Source organism: Oncorhynchus mykiss, chromosome 1 (genome assembly GCF_013265735.2).
Source record: "Oncorhynchus mykiss isolate Arlee chromosome 1, USDA_OmykA_1.1, whole genome shotgun sequence".
Taxonomy (NCBI): domain Eukaryota; kingdom Metazoa; phylum Chordata; class Actinopteri; order Salmoniformes; family Salmonidae; genus Oncorhynchus; species Oncorhynchus mykiss.
The window spans coordinates 8,494,628-8,514,722 of record NC_048565.1 but is presented as its reverse complement, the minus strand read 5'-3'; the positions used below and the strand labels follow the sequence as shown (position 1 = coordinate 8,514,722).

The 20,095-nt window shown below is 46.9% G+C and overlaps 1 protein-coding gene across 2 annotated transcripts in view; it reads left to right on the top strand.

The window, feature by feature from the left end:
* Positions 1-18,798, top strand: part of LOC110508833 (E3 ubiquitin-protein ligase RNF13) — an 84,666-nt gene extending 65,868 nt beyond the window's left edge. For both annotated transcript variants that reach the window (XM_036987041.1, XM_036987109.1), the window contains exons 8-10: positions 87-180; positions 15,489-15,569; positions 16,586-18,798. In XM_036987041.1, the coding sequence (XP_036842936.1) occupies positions 87-180; positions 15,489-15,569; positions 16,586-16,944 (534 nt within the window). In that variant the 3' untranslated portion in view covers positions 16,945-18,798. The remainder of the gene's footprint in view (positions 1-86; positions 181-15,488; positions 15,570-16,585) is intronic.
* The last annotated feature ends 1,297 nt before the right edge of the window (positions 18,799-20,095 follow it).

Here is a 20,095-nt window from a genome sequence, read left to right as displayed (position 1 = left end):
ATTCATCAGGATGTTTTTTTTTTCGACGAGGTTAAGGGGCTTAAAAACTCCCTAACTGACTGTTGACTTTTCCCCTCCTCGCTCAGATCACCAAGTTTGTCCAGGACAGACACAGGGCTCGGAGAAGCCGTTTGCGCAAGGACCAACTGAAGAAACTCCCCATTCACAAGTACAAGAAAGGTATGGAGGGAAAAAGCTATCGCCATGGCAATCTGGACAGTTTTGTGTTAAGCATGGGGATGGCACTCCCCTCATGTTGTGTAATGCCCCGATCTTGTTACATCTGTGAATTGTTGTAGTAATGTCTGTTAGGGATGTGTGGTATCCCCTTGTGTTTTTCTCACTTTGCGTTAATGTGAAACTGCTTCAGCACAGGTTCAGGTCGTCCCTGCTGAGGGGAACAAAGAGTCTTAAAATAGTTTTGTGTTTGTTTGCCTGCCTTTTTGTACGCGTCAACAATACAAAGATTGAGATCTGGCTTTATGATCGGAGAGCACACTTACCCTTGTATGAGGGCATTAATCTGTCGACCTTTGTCCTCTACGAACAGTTGACCGTAAACGCTGATCTAGCAGGTCAGCTCGTACCAAAATGAGAACTCCAAACTAACCTCAACCGGCTCTAGACACGCTATGCCTTGTGTCATGTGACTGGGCCACGGTGAGGGTGACATTTCAGAACGATTAGCCAGGCCGTCATTGGAAATAAGAATTGGTTCTTAATTGACCTTTCTGGTCAAATAAAGGTTAAAAAATATATATATAGAAATAAATACTGCTTGATTTTCCTAAAAGCCAACCCCACAGATTAAGACTCCTTACTCTTGAGACTAAATACAGGGCTGAAGGTGAGTAATGCCACTCTCAATATAAATACATCTTCTGGTTACCTTGAGGGAGGTTTTTTAAACTGCTGGACTTGAGAGGTTTTCCTCCATTTTACTCTTGTCTCTCTCAGTGCAGGAGGAATTTATAGTCCATGTTTTTGCATTGCTAATAGGAGTTTGTCCAAGATAGTCTGCGAATGTCAGTCCTCTTTTCACACTGGGAAGGAGTTTAGACGCTCCTGCCGGGTTTGGGGTGGGAAGCCATTAAAGATCTGCTGTGCAGGGAACACTGAGGAGATTTTGTCTGAGTCTGGCTGGCGCATACTAAGTAGCCCCCTCGCAGAGCTTATAATGGGGGTATGGCAGGACTCCTCCCTCTGGCTGGCAGTAGCATGTGCTTTGAGGAGAGGCAAACTGTGTGGCTGTGTGTGTGTGTGTGTGGCTGTGTGTGGGGGTGTGTGTGTGTGCGACAGCCCTTGTCTAACTGACAGTTTCTGCGGCCGTTCCATAGAGTTCAGACGTCCCAGGGAACGGGTCCATCAGTTAGCTGGGTTTCTGTTCGCTCTGCCAGTGTTGTGGCGATACAAAGCGGGGACACCGAATCTCTACCTAAATCACCCTTTTAAGCCCTGAACTCGGGATCCCTGCAATCATCGCACAGAATGGGTCTCTGGGGACTCCGGCTCAACGTTTTTATAGAGCGTTTAAGTAGTGGCAGGTAAGGGGATAGAATTGAGTGTTATCAACGACAGAGATTGGACTGTTTTGTATTTAAAACTATGATCTGAGGGTTTTCTCGCTGCTGATTGGCCTGTTTAGGACTGAAGGGGAGTATTCCAATGTTGTTAGTTGTTCCTAATTGGCCGGAGTGGGTTTTCCAGCTTGGCGCCATTTCAACATGGGAGGTGAATAGCTGGATAACTAGTATAGCGGAGCGATGTTCCGGGATGGAATGGCATCCCAGATTCGCACTGGTCCGTAGCCAAACCTTGCAGCCTCACCATAATTCCTCTCTACATGGGGCGGCCGATGACTCACGGAGCCTTCTAAAATCGCTCGTCTGACTCGTTCTGTGCTCATTGTTTACACCAACGGCTCTTTTCGACCTTTTTATACCAACTCAGCGCTCACTTTCTCCAGCCCGGGGTATTTTTAGCTATCCCTAACACCACTCTGCAACAGCAGAGTTCTTCTGTCTTGGCTGGCTTTCTGGCTTCTGCTGCGATGTGGTAATGATGCCTAATGGTGCCCTCAGCCACCCGTATCCTCCCCCTCAGCTAAACCTTGATGCCTGCTGAGTCTGGTCTCTAGGGATTTGTTTTAGCAGGCTGTGTGATACTGTGATGCCGTCTGTCTGTTTTGAATGGTTTTGTGGGGCCTGGTCCTCATTGGCTGTGTGTGTATGTGTGGACAACTGAAAGAGAAGGCCTGTCACTAAGGGCTTTGGATTGGAACCAGTCTGTGCACACTGCAAAATGAAAATGTTAATTGAAGATGGGAACCACGCGCCACAATGATTTTATCATATCATCTCCCACAAGTGCCTATAAGTCAGACAATTAAAATCAACTTCTCTCTTCACTGGCCTCTATGTCCTTTGCTGATAACACATCTAACCTACAGCCAGTGTTAATAATGCTAATGCTAATATAATGGTATCACCACAGATAAAAGGGGAAACCTAGATAGTTCATGCAGGGTAGCCTAGTGGTTAGAGCGTTGGACTAGTAACCGGAAGGTTGCAAGTTCAAATCCCCGAGCTGACAAGGTACAAATCTGTCATTCTGTCGTTTAATGCCAGCTAGTGATTTTTACCTTGGTTTACTGCATTTGCAACAAGAAAGAGGCAGGTCGTTATTGCGTTGGACTAGTTAACTGTGCGGTTGCAATATTGGATCCCCCGAGCTGACACGGTGAAAATCTGTCGTTCTGCCCCTGAACAGGGCAGTTAACCCACTGAACAAGGCCGTCATTGAAGATAAGAATTTGTTCTTAACTGACTTGCCTTGTTAAATAAATGGGGGTATAAATCCAAAGCATCTGTTTTTAGAACTTCCAGTCATCACCAAATATGAGAGGAAGTCCAGTAGCAGGAAGAGGGAGCTAGATGAAACTGGGACGACCTTTTAAAAAATTAAAAAATAAATAAAAACATTTTCACATCGAATAAATATTCTGTTTCCAAAACTAATATCTGTCACGAACAGAGTGTATATACGTTTTGCAGACGACCCTTTGCCAAACGAACAGAGTGTATATACGTTTTGTAGACGACCCTTTGCCAAACGAACAGAGTGTATATACGTTTTGTAGACGACCCTTTGCCAAACGAACAGAGTGTATATACGTTTTGTAGACGACCCTTTGCCAAACGAACAGAGTGTATATACGTTTTGTAGACGACCCTTTGCCAAACGAACAGAGTGTATATACGTTTTGTAGACGACCCTTTGCCAAACGAACAGAGTGTATATACGCTTTGTAGACGACCCTTTGCCAAACGAACAGAGTGTATATACGTTTTGTAGACGACCCTTTGCCAAACGAACAGAGTGTATATACGCTTTGTAGACGACCCTTTGCCAAACGAACAGAGTGTATATACGTTTTGTAGACGACCCTTTGCCAAACGAACAGAGTGTATATACGTTTTGTAGACGACCCTTTGCCAAACGAACAGAGTGTATATACGTTTTGTAGACGACCCTTTGCCAAACGAACAGAGTGTATATACGCTTTGTAGACGACCCTTTGCCAAACGAACAGAGTGTATATACGTTTTGTAGACGACCCTTTGCCAAACGAACAGAGTGTATATACGTTTTGTAGACGACCCTTTGCCAAAGCTTCCAAAAAAACTGCATTGTTTAGGGCGAATTGAGTTATTGGGTACACGCACTTCAGAGTAGGCGTTCCTTAACGGAAATATGCAGATACATGCTAAAAACACACCAATAGGATCTCGCTCGTTCGTGCTTGGCTCTGACCCACCTCCTTACTTGTTCCACCCACTGTGTTCATATGCTCCCTTTGGAAATGACGCAGATGAACTATCTTCAGTTCGTTACCACCAGTATCTTTGATATCACACTGGAGTATTAGCACGCTAGGTCTTTTGACTTGTTTTCCCTGTCATTCCAGGGGATGTTTGGGGCTGAGAGACTCGTCCCAGAGAAGCACAGTGTGCACTGATGCAATTATACCTCCAGTGGTGTGAATAAAGCGAGTATTAATTCCCTTAACTGAGCGATGCAGGCTTCTATGGGCAGCGGGGTGACACGTGGGCGAGATGCTAGCTGATTAGCCGGGCCTAGCGTATTGTCTGTGCCGTTGCAGAGCGGTGCGTCTAGCCTGCAGCGTTAATGAGGAATTTGGCGTGTGTGTGTGAGAGAGAGAGAGAGAGAGAGGGGGAGACGGGCGTGGAATGATGTCAGACTTGCATGTCTGGAGATGAGACAGAACACACTGTACATATAGAGCACAATGGAGGGGCTCTGAATAGACTGGTACCTGTGTCAATAGCAGCGTAATTACCACACAATACTAGTCCTTTGAGTATTATGTAAAGGCATACAATAATACTAGGCTGGTAAACATGATGTAATTCTAACGTTAGCTAATTCTGGAGCATAGGGCCTAGTACTTGTGTGCCATTTTTGTACCCTTGTGTTGATGATAACCGTTTGCTAGTCTTGTTGTTAGCCCTTGAATTAGCTTTGATGCTATCCCTAGTTTTAGTTCCTTCTTAGGATGTTTTATAGCTCCTCGAGTATTGACTTTGGTGTAGCCTTATTGCTAGCCCATGCATCATCCATATCAGCTTACTGTGTGCTTTTTGACTGTCTTTCCGGCTCTTTTTATTTTACCTTTATTTAACCAGGCAAGTCAGTTAAGAACAAATTCTTATTTTCAATGACGACCTAGGAACAGTGGGTTAACTGCCTGTTCAGGGGCAGAACGACAGATTTGTACCTCGTCAGCTCGGGGGTTTGAACTTGCAACCTTCCGGTTACTAGTCCAACGGTTACTAGGCTACCCTGCCGCCCCTGGTTAAGGCAGAGGGTGTGTGTTTGGTGTCGCCACCAGATGAGGAGCAGACACAACAACCTCCCAATACCAGAGAAAGCCAGGGAGATTAATTTCCCCTCGCTCTAGTTCACCCTTCTAAAACCACTCAACGGTGGTACCTCGTTGCTCCATGTCTGAGAGGGACCGGGCTCTCCCTCTGACCCCTGCCCTCTGCGTCTCTCCCCGGGGCTCTCTGACTGATGAGTCACTGTGTGTGCTCCTCCCTTCCCCTGTTCCAGCCCTGGGCTGAATATATACACTCTGAGGCTTTGTGAACAGTGAGGCAGGAAGATGGTGATATTACAGCCCTTCTATCTGTAGGTAGCTGCGCAGATCTGTGCCCGTCACACAAAGTCACAAGTGTGCATTGTTGTCTCCTCGCTCTGATTACTTCAGTAGTGCAGTATGATTCTTCCTAAGACCAAGGAATGCTGGTTGACTGGATGGAGCAAAATGGAGGACTTGCATTGACCTTCTGGCTCTTTTTAAACTACTGGCCCCCAAAACCCCTTAGGGGCCTCTTCAACACGATGTCTGGGGAAGGTTGTGTTGAAAAGAGCCTGTCGCAATCAGCGATAATGGGATAATAAAGTGTTAATCAAACTGTATGCAGAGTCTGATTTTAACATTACTGGCTAAACAGAGACTCTTCCAAATGGTTGAAGGTTTTAATGCTTCAATTATTATTTTTATTATTTTTTATTTTTTTTACGCTGCTGAGTTTAAAAAACAACGTTAATTGAATCCTTCGTTCCCACATATTTTGACTTGTGATGTATCTAATGTAAATAGTGATATCATCACTACCAACAGTACTAAATACATTGAGTGTAAAGTTCCAGGAAATGTGAGTAAAAATGCTCACACCAGCCTGAGTAGTTTAATCCCTTTGCTTTTGTGAGAAGTGATGGTCAGACAGTGAATTTTTCTCAACCAGATAATTCTGCCGCCATGATTCTCTCTGACCGACACAAACTTGAACTGCTTGATGGGGACAGTGGCCTTGGAAAATATACTGAAATCAGACCAATCGGAAAAGGCCCTCGTAGTAATGTAGAAACCATAATATGAGGACTGTAAAGTAAAATGAACTTGAAGTGAGGCCAGTTTGGACTCGCGAGTGGCGCAAGGCACTGCATCGCTGTGTTAGAGGCGTCACTAGAGGCGTCACTACAGTCCCTGGTTCAAATCCAGGATGTATCACAACCGGCCGTGATTGGGAGTCCCATAGCGCGGCGTACAATTGGCCCACCGTCGTTCCGGGTGTGGCCCGGGGTAGGCAGTCAATGTAAATAAGAATTTTGTTTTTAACTGACTTTCCTAGTTAAATAAATAAATAAAAAATATTATTTTTTTTAAACAAACTGAATGGAGTACTGACCATAAGGCAAACGTGTTGTTTTACTTTGCTATGTCAGATTATTAAACTGAGCTGTTACGCTGCGGAGCAGGTCTTAGATGTCACTGTGTTTTGTGCCTTTGTGTTATTCACTATGTCTTACTTAATACAACTAGTAATACTAAGCAGTGCACCACTGAGTTTGTGGTGTCGGAAGTATTTTTCTGCTTAGTGCTTCACTCAGAATAGCCCAGCGACACAGTTCAGCATTTCCTGAGTGTGCTGGACCCATGGCTTTTATAAAACGCTCCCCTTCTCTCACCCCTTTGTCCAGCACTGGGTTAGAGAGGGAGAGAGAAGGAAGGGAGAGAGCGAGGGAGGGAGAGAGCGAGGGAGAGAGCGAGGGAGAGAGCGAGGGAGAGAGCGAGGGAGAGAGCGAGGGAGAGAGCGAGGGAGAGAGCGAGGGAGAGAGCGAGGGAGAGAGCGAGGGAGAGAGAAGGAAGAGAGAGCGAGGGAGAGAGAAGGGAGAGAGCGAGGGAGAGAGAAGGGAGGGAGAGAGCAAGGGAGAGAGTGAGGGAGAGAGCGAGGGAGAGAGAAGGAAGAGAGACTCGGCGAATTATCAAAAGAAAGGAAGTGTGACAAACAGAGAGAAGCAAGAGAGTTGGAGAAAGGCGACAGAGACAGTCTGAGAAAAAGTGAACGAGACAGAGGCAAGGGGGGGGGGGGGGCAGATATAAAGAAGGGGACAGAGGAAAGGCACAAAAAAAAAAGAGGGAGAGTGACGTTATTGAAGGGGGGAGTGGCCTTGACTCCTCATCCTTATACGGTCACATGCAGTCCTGGCACAGATACTGGGGAACAGCCAAAAACATGCTCATTTAAAGCTTGCATAAACACCGGCCCCTCCACAGCGCTGCACATCCTCCTCCCCACAAGCGAAGTGGCAGGGAAGAATGCTGTGGAATTTCGAAAGGGAGTGCATTTAGAATTCCTGGGCTTGTAAGAGAGGGCCCAGCGTTTTTTCAAGAAGTCCTCCGGGACGTCAGGACTGAAAAAGGAAATGCGCCTAGGCCCTATTCATCAGCCGCCTACCTGGCAGCCATTTTGGAAAGAGTGAGAACTTAGTACAAGACTAATGTAGGGGAATGACCTGTGTGAGAATATAGAGGAATGACCTGTGTGAGAATGTAGGGGAATGACCAGTGTGGTGTGAGAATGTAGGGGAATGACCAGTGTGGTGTGAGAATGTAGAGGAATGACCTGTGTGAGAATGTAGGGGAATGACCAGTGTGGTGTGAGAATGTAGAGGAATGACCAGTGTGGTGTGAGAATGTAGGGGAATGACCAGTGTGAGAATGTAGAGGAATGACCAGTGTGGTGTGAGAATGTAGGGGAATGACCTGTGTGAGAATATAGAGGAATGACCTGTGTGAGAATGTAGGGGAATGACCAGTGTGGTGTGAGAATGTAGGGGAATGACCAGTGTGAGAATGTAGGGGAATGACCAAATCAAATCAAATTTTATTTGTCACATACACATGGTTAGCAGATGTTAATGCGAGTGTAGCGAAATGCTTGTGCTTCTAGTTCCGACAATGCAGTAATAACAAGTAATCTAACTAACAATTCCAAAACTACTGTCTTGTACACAGTGTAAGGGGATAAAGAATATGTACATAAGGATATATGAATGAGTGATGGTACAGAGCAGCATAGGCAAGATACAGTAGATGGTATCGAGTACAGTATGTACAAATAAGATGAGTATCTAAACAAAGTGGCATAGTTTAAAGTGGCTAGTGATACATGTATTACATAAGGATACAGTCGATGATATAGAGTACAGTATATACGTATGCATATGAGATTAATAATGTAGGGTAAGTAACATTATATAAGGTAGCATTGTTTAAAGTGGCTAGTGATATATTTACATCATTTCCCATCAATTCCCATTATTAAAGTGGCTGGAGTTGAGTCAGTGTGTTGGCAGCAGCCACTCAGTGTTAGTGGTGGCTGTTTAACAGTCTGATGGCCTTGAGATAGAAGCTGTTTTTCAGTCTCTCGGTCCCAGCTTTGATGCACCTGTACTGACCTCGCCTTCTGGATGATAGCGGGGTGAACAGGCAGTGGCTCGGGTGGTTGATGTCCTTGATGATCTTTATGGCCTTCCTGTGACATCGGGTGGTGTAGGTGTCCTGGAGGGCAGGTAGTTTGCCCCCGGTGATGCGTTGTGCAGACCTCACTACCCTCTGGAGAGCCTTACGGTTGAGGGCGGTGCAGTTGCCATACCAGGCGGTGATACAGCCCGCCAGGATGCTCTCGATTGTGCATCTGTAGAAGTTTGTGAGTGCTTTTGGTGACAAGCCGAATTTCTTCAGCCTCCCGAGGTTGAAGAGGCGCTGCTGCGCCTTCTTCACGATGCTGTCTGTATGAGTGGACCAATTCAGTTTGTCTGTGATGTGTATGCCGAGGAACTTAAAACTTGCTACCCTCTCCACTACTGTTCCATCGATGTGGATAGGGGGGTGTTCCCTCTGCTGTTTCCTGAAGTCCACAATCATCTCCTTAGTTTTGTTGACGTTGAGTGTGAGGTTATTTTCCTGACACCACACTCCGAGGGCCCTCACCTCCTCCCTGTAGGCCGTCTCGTCGTTGTTGGTAATCAAGCCTACCACTGTTGTGTCGTCCGCAAACTTGATGATTGAGTTGGAGGCGTGCGTGGCCACGCAGTCGTGGGTGAACAGGGAGTACAGGAGAGGGCTCAGAACGCACCCTTGTGGGGCCCCAGTGTTGAGGATCAGCGGGGAGGAGATGTTGTTGCCTACCCTCACCACCTGGGGGCGGCCCGTCAGGAAGTCCAGTACCCAGTTGCACAGGGCGGGGTCGAGACCCAGGGTCTCGAGCTTGATGACGAGCTTGGAGGGTACTATGGTGTTGAATGCCGAGCTGTAGTCGAGGAACAGCATTCTCACATAGGTATTCCTCTTGTCCAGATGGGTTAGGGCAGTGTGCAGTGTGGTTGAGATTGCATCGTCTGTGGACCTATTTGGGCGGTAAGCAAATTGGAGTGGGTCTAGGGTGTCAGGTAGGGTGGAGGTGATATGGTCCTTGACCAGTGTGGTGTGAGAATGTAGGGGAATGACCAGTGTGATGTGAGAATGTAGGGGAATGACCAGTGTGGTGTGAGAATGTAGAGGAATGACCTGTGTGAGAATGTAGGGGAATGACCAGTGTGGTGTGAGAATGTAGAGGAATGACCAGTGTGGTGTGAGAATGTAGAGGAATGACCAGTGTGGTGTGAGAATGTAGGGGAATGACCAGTGTGGTGTTAGAATGTAGGGGAATGACCAGTGTGGTGTGAGAATGTAGGGGAATGACCAGTGTGGTGTTAGAATGTGGGGGAATGACCAGTGTGGTGTTAGAATGTAGGGGAATGACCAGTGTGGTGTGAGAATGTAGGGGAATGACCAGTGTGGTGTTAGAATGTGGGGGAATGACCAGTGTGGTGTTAGAATGTGGGGGAATGACCAGTGTGGTGTTAGAATGTAGGGGAATGACCAGTGTGGTGTTAGAATGTAGAGGAATGACCAGTGTGAGAATATAGAGGAATGACCAGTGTGAGAATGTAGGGGAATGACCAGTGTGAGAATGTAGGGGAATGACCAGTGTGAGAATGTAGGGGAATGACCAGTGTGGTGTGAGAATGTAGGGGAAAGACCAGTGTGGTGTGAGAATGTAGGGGAATGACCAGTGTGGTGTGAGAATGTAGGGGAATGACCTGTGTGAGAATGTAGGGGAATGACCTGTGTGAGAATGTAGGGGAATGACCTGTGTGGTGTGAGAATGTAGGGGAATGACCTGTGTGAGAATGTAGGGGAATGACCAGTGTGGTGTGAGAATGTAGGGGAATGACCTGTGTGAGAATGTAGGGGAATGACCTGTGTGAGAATGTAGGGGAATGACCAGTGTGGTGTGAGAATGTAGGGGAATGACCAGTGTGGTGTGAGAATGTAGGGGGATGACCAGTGTGAGAATGTAGGGGAATGACCAGTGTGGTGTGAGAATGTAGGGGAATGACCTGTGTGAGAATGTAGGGGAATGACCTGTGTGAGAATGTAGGGGAATGACCAGTGTGGTGTGAGAATGTAGGGGAATGACCAGTGTGGTGTGAGAATGTAGGGGAATGACCAGTGTGAGAATGTAGGGGAATGACCAGTGTGAGAATGTAGGGGAATGACCAGTGTGGTGTGAGAATGTAGGGGAATGACCAGTGTGGTGTGAGAATGTAGGGGAATGACCTGTGTGAGAATGTAGAGGAATGACCAGTGTGGTGTGAGAATGTAGGGGAATGACCAGTGTGGTGTGAGAATGTAGGGGAATGACCAGTGTGAGAATGTAGGGGAATGACCAGTGTGAGAATGTAGGGGAATGTGGTGTGAGAATGTAGAGGAATGACCAGTGTGGTGTGAGAATGTAGAGGAATGACCAGTGTGAGAATGTAGGGGAATGACCAGTGTGGTGTGAGAATGTAGGGGAATGACCTGTGTGGTGTGAGAATGTAGGGGAATGACCAGTGTGGTGTGAGAATGTAGGGGAATGACCAGTGTGGTGTGAGAATGTAGGGGAATGACCAGTGTGGTGTGAGAATGTAGGGGAATGACCAGTGTGAGAATACACAGGTCATTCCCCTACATTCTCACACTGGTCATTCCCCTACATTCTCACACTGGTCATTCCCCTACATTCTCACACCACACAGGTAATTCCTCTACATTCTCACACTGGTCATTCCTCTACATTCTCACACTGGTCATTCCCCTACATTCTCACACCACACTGGTCATTCCCCTACATTCTCACACTGGTCATTCCCCTACATTCTCACACCACACTGGTCATTCCCCTACATTCTCACACTGGTCATTCCGCCAACATTCTCACACCACACTGGTCATTCCTCTACATTCTCACACTGGTCATTCCCCTACATTCTCACACCACACTGGTCATTCCCCTACATTCTCACACCACACTGGTCATTCCTCTACATTCTCACACCACACTGGTCATTGCCCTACATTCTCACACCACACTGGTCATTGCCCTACATTCTCACACCACACTGGTCATTCCCCTACATTCTCACACCACACTGGTCATTGCCCTACATTCTCACACCACACTGGTCATTCCTCTACATTCTCACACCACACTGGTCATTGCCCTACATTCTCACACCACACTGGTCATTCCCCTACATTCTCACACTGGTCATTCCTCTATATTCTCACACTGGTCATTCCCCTACATTCTCACACTGGTCATTCCCCTACATTCTCACACTGGTCATTCCCCTACATTCTCACACCACACTGGTCATTCCCCTACATTCTCACACTGGTCATTCCGCCAACATTCTCACACCACACTGGTCATTCCTCTACATTCTCACACTGGTCATTCCCCTACATTCTCACACCACACTGGTCATTCCCCTACATTCTCACACCACACTGGTCATTCCTCTACATTCTCACACCACACTGGTCATTGCCCTACATTCTCACACCACACTGGTCATTGCCCTACATTCTCACACCACACTGGTCATTCCCCTACATTCTCACACCACACTGGTCATTGCCCTACATTCTCACACCACACTGGTCATTCCTCTACATTCTCACACCACACTGGTCATTGCCCTACATTCTCACACCACACTGGTCATTCCCCTACATTCTCACACTGGTCATTCCTCTATATTCTCACACTGGTCATTCCCCTACATTCTCACACTGGTCATTCCCCTACATTCTCACACTGGTCATTCCCCTACATTCTCACACTGGTCATTCCCCTACATTCTCACACAGGTCATTCCCCTACATTCTCACACTGGTCATTCCCCTACATTCTCACACCACACTGGTCATTCCCCTACATTCTCACACTGGTCATTCCTCTACATTCTCACACAGGTCATTCCCCTACATTCTCACACTGGTCATTCCTCTACATTCTCACACAGGTCATTTCTGTGGGGAATGACCTGTGTGAGAATGTAGGGGAATGACCTGTGTGAGAATGTAGGGGAATGATCAGTGTGGTGTGAGAATGTAGGGGAATGACCAGTGTGATGTGAGAATGTAGGGGAATGACCAGTGTGGTGTGAGAATGTAGGGGAATGACCAGTGTGGTGTGAGAATGTAGGGGAATGACCTGTGTGGTGTGAGAATGTAGGGGAATGACCAGTGTGGTGTGAGAATGTAGGGGAATGACCAGTGTCAGTGTGAGAATGTAGATGAATGACCAGTGTGAGAATGTAGAGGAATGACCAGTGTGGTGTGAGAATGTAGGGGAATGACCAGTGTGGTGTGAGAATGTAGGGGAATGACCAGTGTGAGAATGTAGGGGAATGACCAGTGTGAGAATGTAGGGGAATGTGGTGTGAGAATGTAGAGGAATGACCAGTGTGGTGTGAGAATGTAGAGGAATGACCAGTGTGAGAATGTAGGGGAATGACCTGTGTGGTGTGAGAATGTAGGGGAATGACCTGTGTGAGAATGTAGGGGAATGACCAGTGTGGTGTGAGAATGTAGGGGAATGACCTGTGTGAGAATGTAGGGGAATGACCTGTGTGAGAATGTAGGGGAATGACCAGTGTGGTGTGAGAATGTAGGGGAATGACCAGTGTGGTGTGAGAATGTAGGGGGATGACCAGTGTGAGAATGTAGGGGAATGACCAGTGTGGTGTGAGAATGTAGGGGAATGACCAGTGTGGTGTGAGAATGTAGGGGAATGACCAGTGTGAGAATGTAGGGGAATGACCAGTGTGAGAATGTAGGGGAATGACCAGTGTGGTGTGAGAATGTAGGGGAATGACCAGTGTGGTGTGAGAATGTAGGGGAATGACCTGTGTGAGAATGTAGAGGAATGACCAGTGTGGTGTGAGAATGTAGGGGAATGACCAGTGTGGTGTGAGAATGTAGGGGAATGACCAGTGTGAGAATGTAGGGGAATGACCAGTGTGAGAATGTAGGGGAATGTGGTGTGAGAATGTAGAGGAATGACCAGTGTGGTGTGAGAATGTAGAGGAATGACCAGTGTGAGAATGTAGGGGAATGACCAGTGTGGTGTGAGAATGTAGGGGAATGACCTGTGTGGTGTGAGAATGTAGGGGAATGACCAGTGTGGTGTGAGAATGTAGGGGAATGACCAGTGTGGTGTGAGAATGTAGGGGAATGACCAGTGTGGTGTGAGAATGTAGGGGAATGACCAGTGTGAGAATACACAGGTCATTCCCCTACATTCTCACACTGGTCATTCCCCTACATTCTCACACTGGTCATTCCCCTACATTCTCACACCACACAGGTAATTCCTCTACATTCTCACACTGGTCATTCCTCTACATTCTCACACTGGTCATTCCCCTACATTCTCACACCACACTGGTCATTCCCCTACATTCTCACACTGGTCATTCCCCTACATTCTCACACCACACTGCTCATTCCCCTACATTCTCACACTGGTCATTCCGCCAACATTCTCACACCACACTGGTCATTCCTCTACATTCTCACACTGGTCATTCCCCTACATTCTCACACCACACTGGTAATTCCCCTACATTCTCACACCACACTGGTCATTCCTCTACATTCTCACACCACACTGGTCATTGCCCTACATTCTCACACCACACTGGTCATTGCCCTACATTCTCACACCACACTGGTCATTCCCCTACATTCTCACACCACACTGGTCATTGCCCTACATTCTCACACCACACTGGTCATTCCTCTACATTCTCACACCACACTGGTCATTGCCTTACATTCTCACACCACACTGGTCATTCCCCTACATTCTCACACTGGTCATTCCTCTATATTCTCACACTGGTCATTCCCCTACATTCTCACACTGGTCATTCCCCTACATTCTCACACTGGTCATTCCCCTACATTCTCACACCACACTGGTCATTCCCCTACATTCTCACACTGGTCATTCCGCCAACATTCTCACACCACACTGGTCATTCCTCTACATTCTCACACTGGTCATTCCCCTACATTCTCACACCACACTGGTCATTCCCCTACATTCTCACACCACACTGGTCATTCCTCTACATTCTCACACCACACTGGTCATTGCCCTACATTCTCACACCACACTGGTCATTGCCCTACATTCTCACACCACACTGGTCATTCCCCTACATTCTCACACCACACTGGTCATTGCCCTACATTCTCACACCACACTGGTCATTCCTCTACATTCTCACACCACACTGGTCATTGCCCTACATTCTCACACCACACTGGTCATTCCCCTACATTCTCACACTGGTCATTCCTCTATATTCTCACACTGGTCATTCCCCTACATTCTCACACTGGTCATTCCCCTACATTCTCACACTGGTCATTCCCCTACATTCTCACACTGGTCATTCCCCTACATTCTCACACTGGTCGTTCCCCTACATTCTCACACAGGTCATTCCCCTACATTCTCACACTGGTCATTCCCCTACATTCTCACACCACACTGGTCATTCCCCTACATTCTCACACTGGTCATTCCTCTACATTCTCACACAGGTCATTCCCCTACATTCTCACACTGGTCATTCCTCTACATTCTCACACAGGTCATTTCTGTGGGGAATGACCTGTGTGAGAATGTAGGGGAATGACCTGTGTGAGAATGTAGGGGAATGATCAGTGTGGTGTGAGAATGTAGGGGAATGACCAGTGTGATGTGAGAATGTAGGGGAATGACCAGTGTGGTGTGAGAATGTAGGGGAATGACCAGTGTGGTGTGAGAATGTAGGGGAATGACCAGTGTCAGTGTGAGAATGTAGATGAATGACCAGTGTGAGAATGTAGAGGAATGACCAGTGTGGTGTGAGAATGTAGGGGAATGACCAGTGTGAGAATGTAGGGGAATGACCAGTGTGAGAATGTAGGGGAATGACCAGTGTGGTGTGAGAATGTAGGGGAATGACCAGTGTGAGAATGTAGGGGAATGACCAGTGTGGTGTGAGAATGTAGGGGAATGACCAGTGTGAGAATGTAGATGAATGACCAGTGTGAGAATGTAGGTGAATGAGTCAGTGGTCAGTATTCTGACTCAGCTCATCGTTTAAATAAATGCAGGCAACACAATGTCTTTATTAGGAGGATGTTTCTGTTTGTCCTGCCTTTGAGCTTTGTGTTTTTGACCCAGGCGACGTCTACGATGTCTGCGCCATCTGCCTCGACGAGTATGAGGATGGAGACAAGCTCCGGGTTCTTCCCTGCTCCCACGGTGAGCCTGACCTGCCCCATGCCACACACCCCCAACACACTACTGCCCTCTACCCCCCCAACACATACACCCAACAACCTGCTGCCCTCTACCCCCCCAACACACTACTGCCCTCTACCCCCCCAACACACACCCCCAACAACCTACTGTCCTCTACCCCCAACAACCTACTGTCCTCTACACCCCCCCCCAACAACCTACTGTCCTCTACCTCCCCCCCTAACACACACCCCCAACAACCTACTGTCCTCTACCCCCCCCCCCCCCCCCCCTAACACACACCCCAAACAACCTACTGTCCTCTACCCCCCTCCCCCAACAACCTACTGTCCTCTACCCCCCCCCCCATAACCTACTTTCCTCTACCCCCCCCCCCATAACCTGCTGTCCTCTACCCCCCCCCAAAAAAACCTACTGTCTTCTACCCCCCAACCTACTGTCGTCTACCCCCCCCCCCCCCATAACCTACTTTCCTCTACCCCCCCCCCCCCCCCATAACCTACTTTCCTCTACCCCCCCCCCCATAACCTGCTGTCCTCTACCCCCCCCAACAACCTACTGTCCTCTACACCCAACAACCAACTGTCCTCTACCTCCAACAGACACACCCACTAGGTCATGTGAACGTGATATCTGTGGGAACACCCCGTGCTGGTCCTGGAACCATGCCCGGCTTCTTCATCATCCCAGAAAATCATCCATTTGGCTCCGGCTCACTTTGCTGCTTCTAATAGGAGGCTGGTCGAAGCTCTATACCACACTAGGCTCCTGGACATCGGGCACTGCTTAACTTTAGGGAACGTCTTGAATAGAATTCAATGTCACATCCGTATTTTGAGTTTTGTGAACTTGAATTAATTCATGACTTATTGGGAGGAAATGAACCGATTTTACATTTGAACTCAGGATTACCTTGTGATTTCCAACCCTAGTGATCTGTATCCAGGGATAAACATCTCCATGATGCTGCCTCTGATTGTAATGACCTGGGTCGTTTCTCCTCTCCCTCCCTATAGCTTACCACAGCAAATGCGTGGACCCCTGGCTAACCAAGACCAAGAAGACATGTCCCGTGTGCAAGCAGAAGGTGGTCCCCTCCGCAGGCGACTCGGACTCGGAGGACGACAGCGGGACCGAGGAGAACGAGGTGTCTGAGAGCACTCCGCTGCTGCGCTCCCTGGCCTCCGCCAGCGGCCACGGCTTCGGCGCCACGTCAGGGGCCTCTCGCTCCGAGCCCGATCAGGAGTCCTCGGAGTACGAAGACACCAGCGACGACAGCGAGGAGGAGGACGTCACCGTGGAGACTGAGACGGTGGTGGTCCAGCTGCAGGAGCCTCGTCCCGATGACCATGACGCGCCTGATTGGTTGGCCTGAGTTGACGGACAGGTCACCCGGTTTCCCCCCGCCTCTCCCTCCCCACTCACCCTACAGGCTTGCAGCAGCAGAGACTCACGCTGGAGACTCACGCTGGAGACTCACGCTGGAGACTCACCCGAGACTGTGTGTTTAATTTGGAAGTCCCCGATTTAATAAAAATTAGTTTTATCTCCCTCTTTAAGTTTAGAATGCAAATCACCATAATAATCCGTTTGTTGTATGTTTAACCTGATTTACTGAGCAGTGTCATCGCGTGTTTTTGGGCTAACCGACGACATAGATTTCACAGGAACATTGCAGTAGACTTCACTGTAGTTAAGTCTGTACGGGGTGGTAGAATGCCGGAGACATCCTCCGACTGCGGTTTACACTCATCACTGTGAGAAAGGGCTCGACACCAACTACGAAGGAATGCGTTGTGTGTGTGTGTGTAAAAAAATGTATAGATCACCATCCGTATCATCACCATCCAACATGTTAAAACATTATTTTGGTAGCCTGCATATCTGTATGCCTCTGTATCAGAAGGTGAGGAGTTCTAATATTGTATATATTCTTACTGCTTGTATAGAAATATCAAGCAGTATTCAGCAGCCTTTTATAAATTGATTGACCTGATCTTTTCCCATAAGGACTATATAGAAACGAGGCCATGGGAACACGGTTTTGTCAATCGGTCTCGTGCCAGAGATAATGGAGTCATAGAGTACGATTTGGATGCGACTGATCTGGTACTTTGATAATGCAAAAAGGCAAAAAAAACCTGTTTGTGGTGCTGCATTTAGCCAAAGGAAGTTGTTTGTTTGTTTGCCCAATGTTATGCGTTTTCCTCTCAAGACGTCATATGTAATACAAGCAGAATGGGGGTGGGGAGACCGTTCTGTTCAGATAATACCCACGTCTACACTGCTACAAGCAGCCTGTTGGCTTAATCTAGACATACCAGAGAGATCATTTCCCTGAAATACAAGACATAATTGGTGGATAGGTCTCGCAAACATATATTTGGTGTCATATCATTTTAATACTGTAAGTAGGTAGTTCAAGTATACAGAACTAAAATATAAAATGCAACATGTAAAGTGTTGGTCCCGTGTTTCATGAGCTGAAATAAACAAAAGCCCAGAAATATTTCATATACACACACACAAAAAAATATTGTTCTGTGCACATTTGTTGACATACCTGTTAGTGAGCATTTCTCCTCTGCCAAAATAACCCACCTGACAGGTGTGGCTTATCAAGAAGCTGATTAAACACGACGATCATTACACATTATCTGGGGACAATAAAAGGCCACTCTAAAATGTGCAGTTTTGTCACAACACAATGCCACATGTTTTGAGATAACGTGCCATTGGAATGTCCACCAGAGCTGTTGCAAGACACTTCAATGTTAATTTCTCTACAAAAAGATGCCTCCAACTTCATTTTTAGAGAATTTTGCAGGACGTCCACCCGGCCTCACAACCACAGACGACGCCAGCCCAGGACCTCCACATCTGACTTCTTCACCTGTTGGAGGGGGGGGGGGGGGGTTAGGGTTGCCAAGGAGTAAAGCCCTTTTGGAGAGGAAAAACTCATTCCGATTGGCTGAGCCCGGCCATGTGAAATCCATAGATTAGGGCCTAATGAATTTATTTCAATTTGACATATGAACCAAGTCAGTAAAATCTTTGAAATTGTTGCATGTTGTGTTTATATATATATATTTTTCCCCTAACGTGAAGTTGTTTTATGTTAAGTCCTTGTTGCCTTTCCTTTTTATTTGATACGTCTTACCACTGTCTACATTCAATCTAATTTCACGTCAATAAACAATAACATCTGTAACGTCTACAGAATGCTGGATGCCCTCCATTCAGTTCAAGAGTTGTAATTATGGCACACAGCCTCAGTGATTGTGTTCATTGTGATGAGTCCTGTTCTTCCCCTGGTTCTCACTTTTTCCAGGGATCTTCCCCTGGATCCTTTGTCCTGATCTTGTCCAAATCCTGTTTGTACCCACATTGACAAATACAGTGTGAGCAGATCATTCTGAACACCTCGAGCAGTTATCCAGACACGGTGCGTGTTTGACTCTCTTACAAGTGTAGACAGATCAATCATTTATTAATCCACCCTCTCTAATCAGTGACAGGTGGCACCAGTGACAGATTAATGGGTCTTATAAATAATATTGAAAGAATAGCTGTTAAAATTTGCATTAAAAGAGCCCGGGAAATCTAGTCACAGTGCAGACAGTGGACATTTTTAATACCATGTGTATACAATCAGAATGTAGACAAGACCAGGACAAAGTACCTCACGTTTGCACTAGGTATAAACAGGGCTACGGTTGTACAGAATTGCAATGATTGATCAGGACAGGTATTGAGAGAGGATCAGTAAACCATTGAAATCACCAATGTTACAGCACACACTGCAGCCAGGACAATGGTTTCTGAAACCCCGTCTCTTGGATCAGACCTGTAGGTAACAGGCTACATGGTGGCCTAGATCTCTCCCCATGACATCAGCTGTAAGTTGTATTGTGTCCAATTGATGCAGGTTACATGAGGGGGGAAAAGCCTGTTCCAATGGTCTGATACTTGCCAAGTCGTGGACTACACCCTTTATGTGAAAGCTGTATTTAAGATGGGAGACTTAAGTCGAATCACATGTAATGTCACTGCAACAACTTGGACTCTATATTCCTAGTTTGGTTACTTTGATCAGAAACACATTAAGTAAATATCAAGTCTACAAAAAAAATATATATACAATATATAGGGAACTATGTGGTTGGGAAAAATATTTGTAAAAGTTGTAATATATATAGGATGCCATCTATACCCAACCACAGGTTGGTATAATGAGTCTTTGAAAAGGCAATGTGTACCCCCCTTTCGCAGAGATCACAATGCCTTTAAAACCCGTCGCAGCCTGTGCCTAGTTTCAAAACCATGTTCAATGGGTATACATTGCTACACTAATTCTATGCTGATACAAAAAGGTCAGACGAAAGCTTCAGTTTAGTCTAGCCTATATAAAAAAAAACACATGAAACACCCAGAGTCAAAAGATACTAACAGTTACTGTGCTTTGCAGCTGATGGCCACGTATATTTTAGCTATACCCCCCCCCCCCCCCCCATCATGCCAGATTC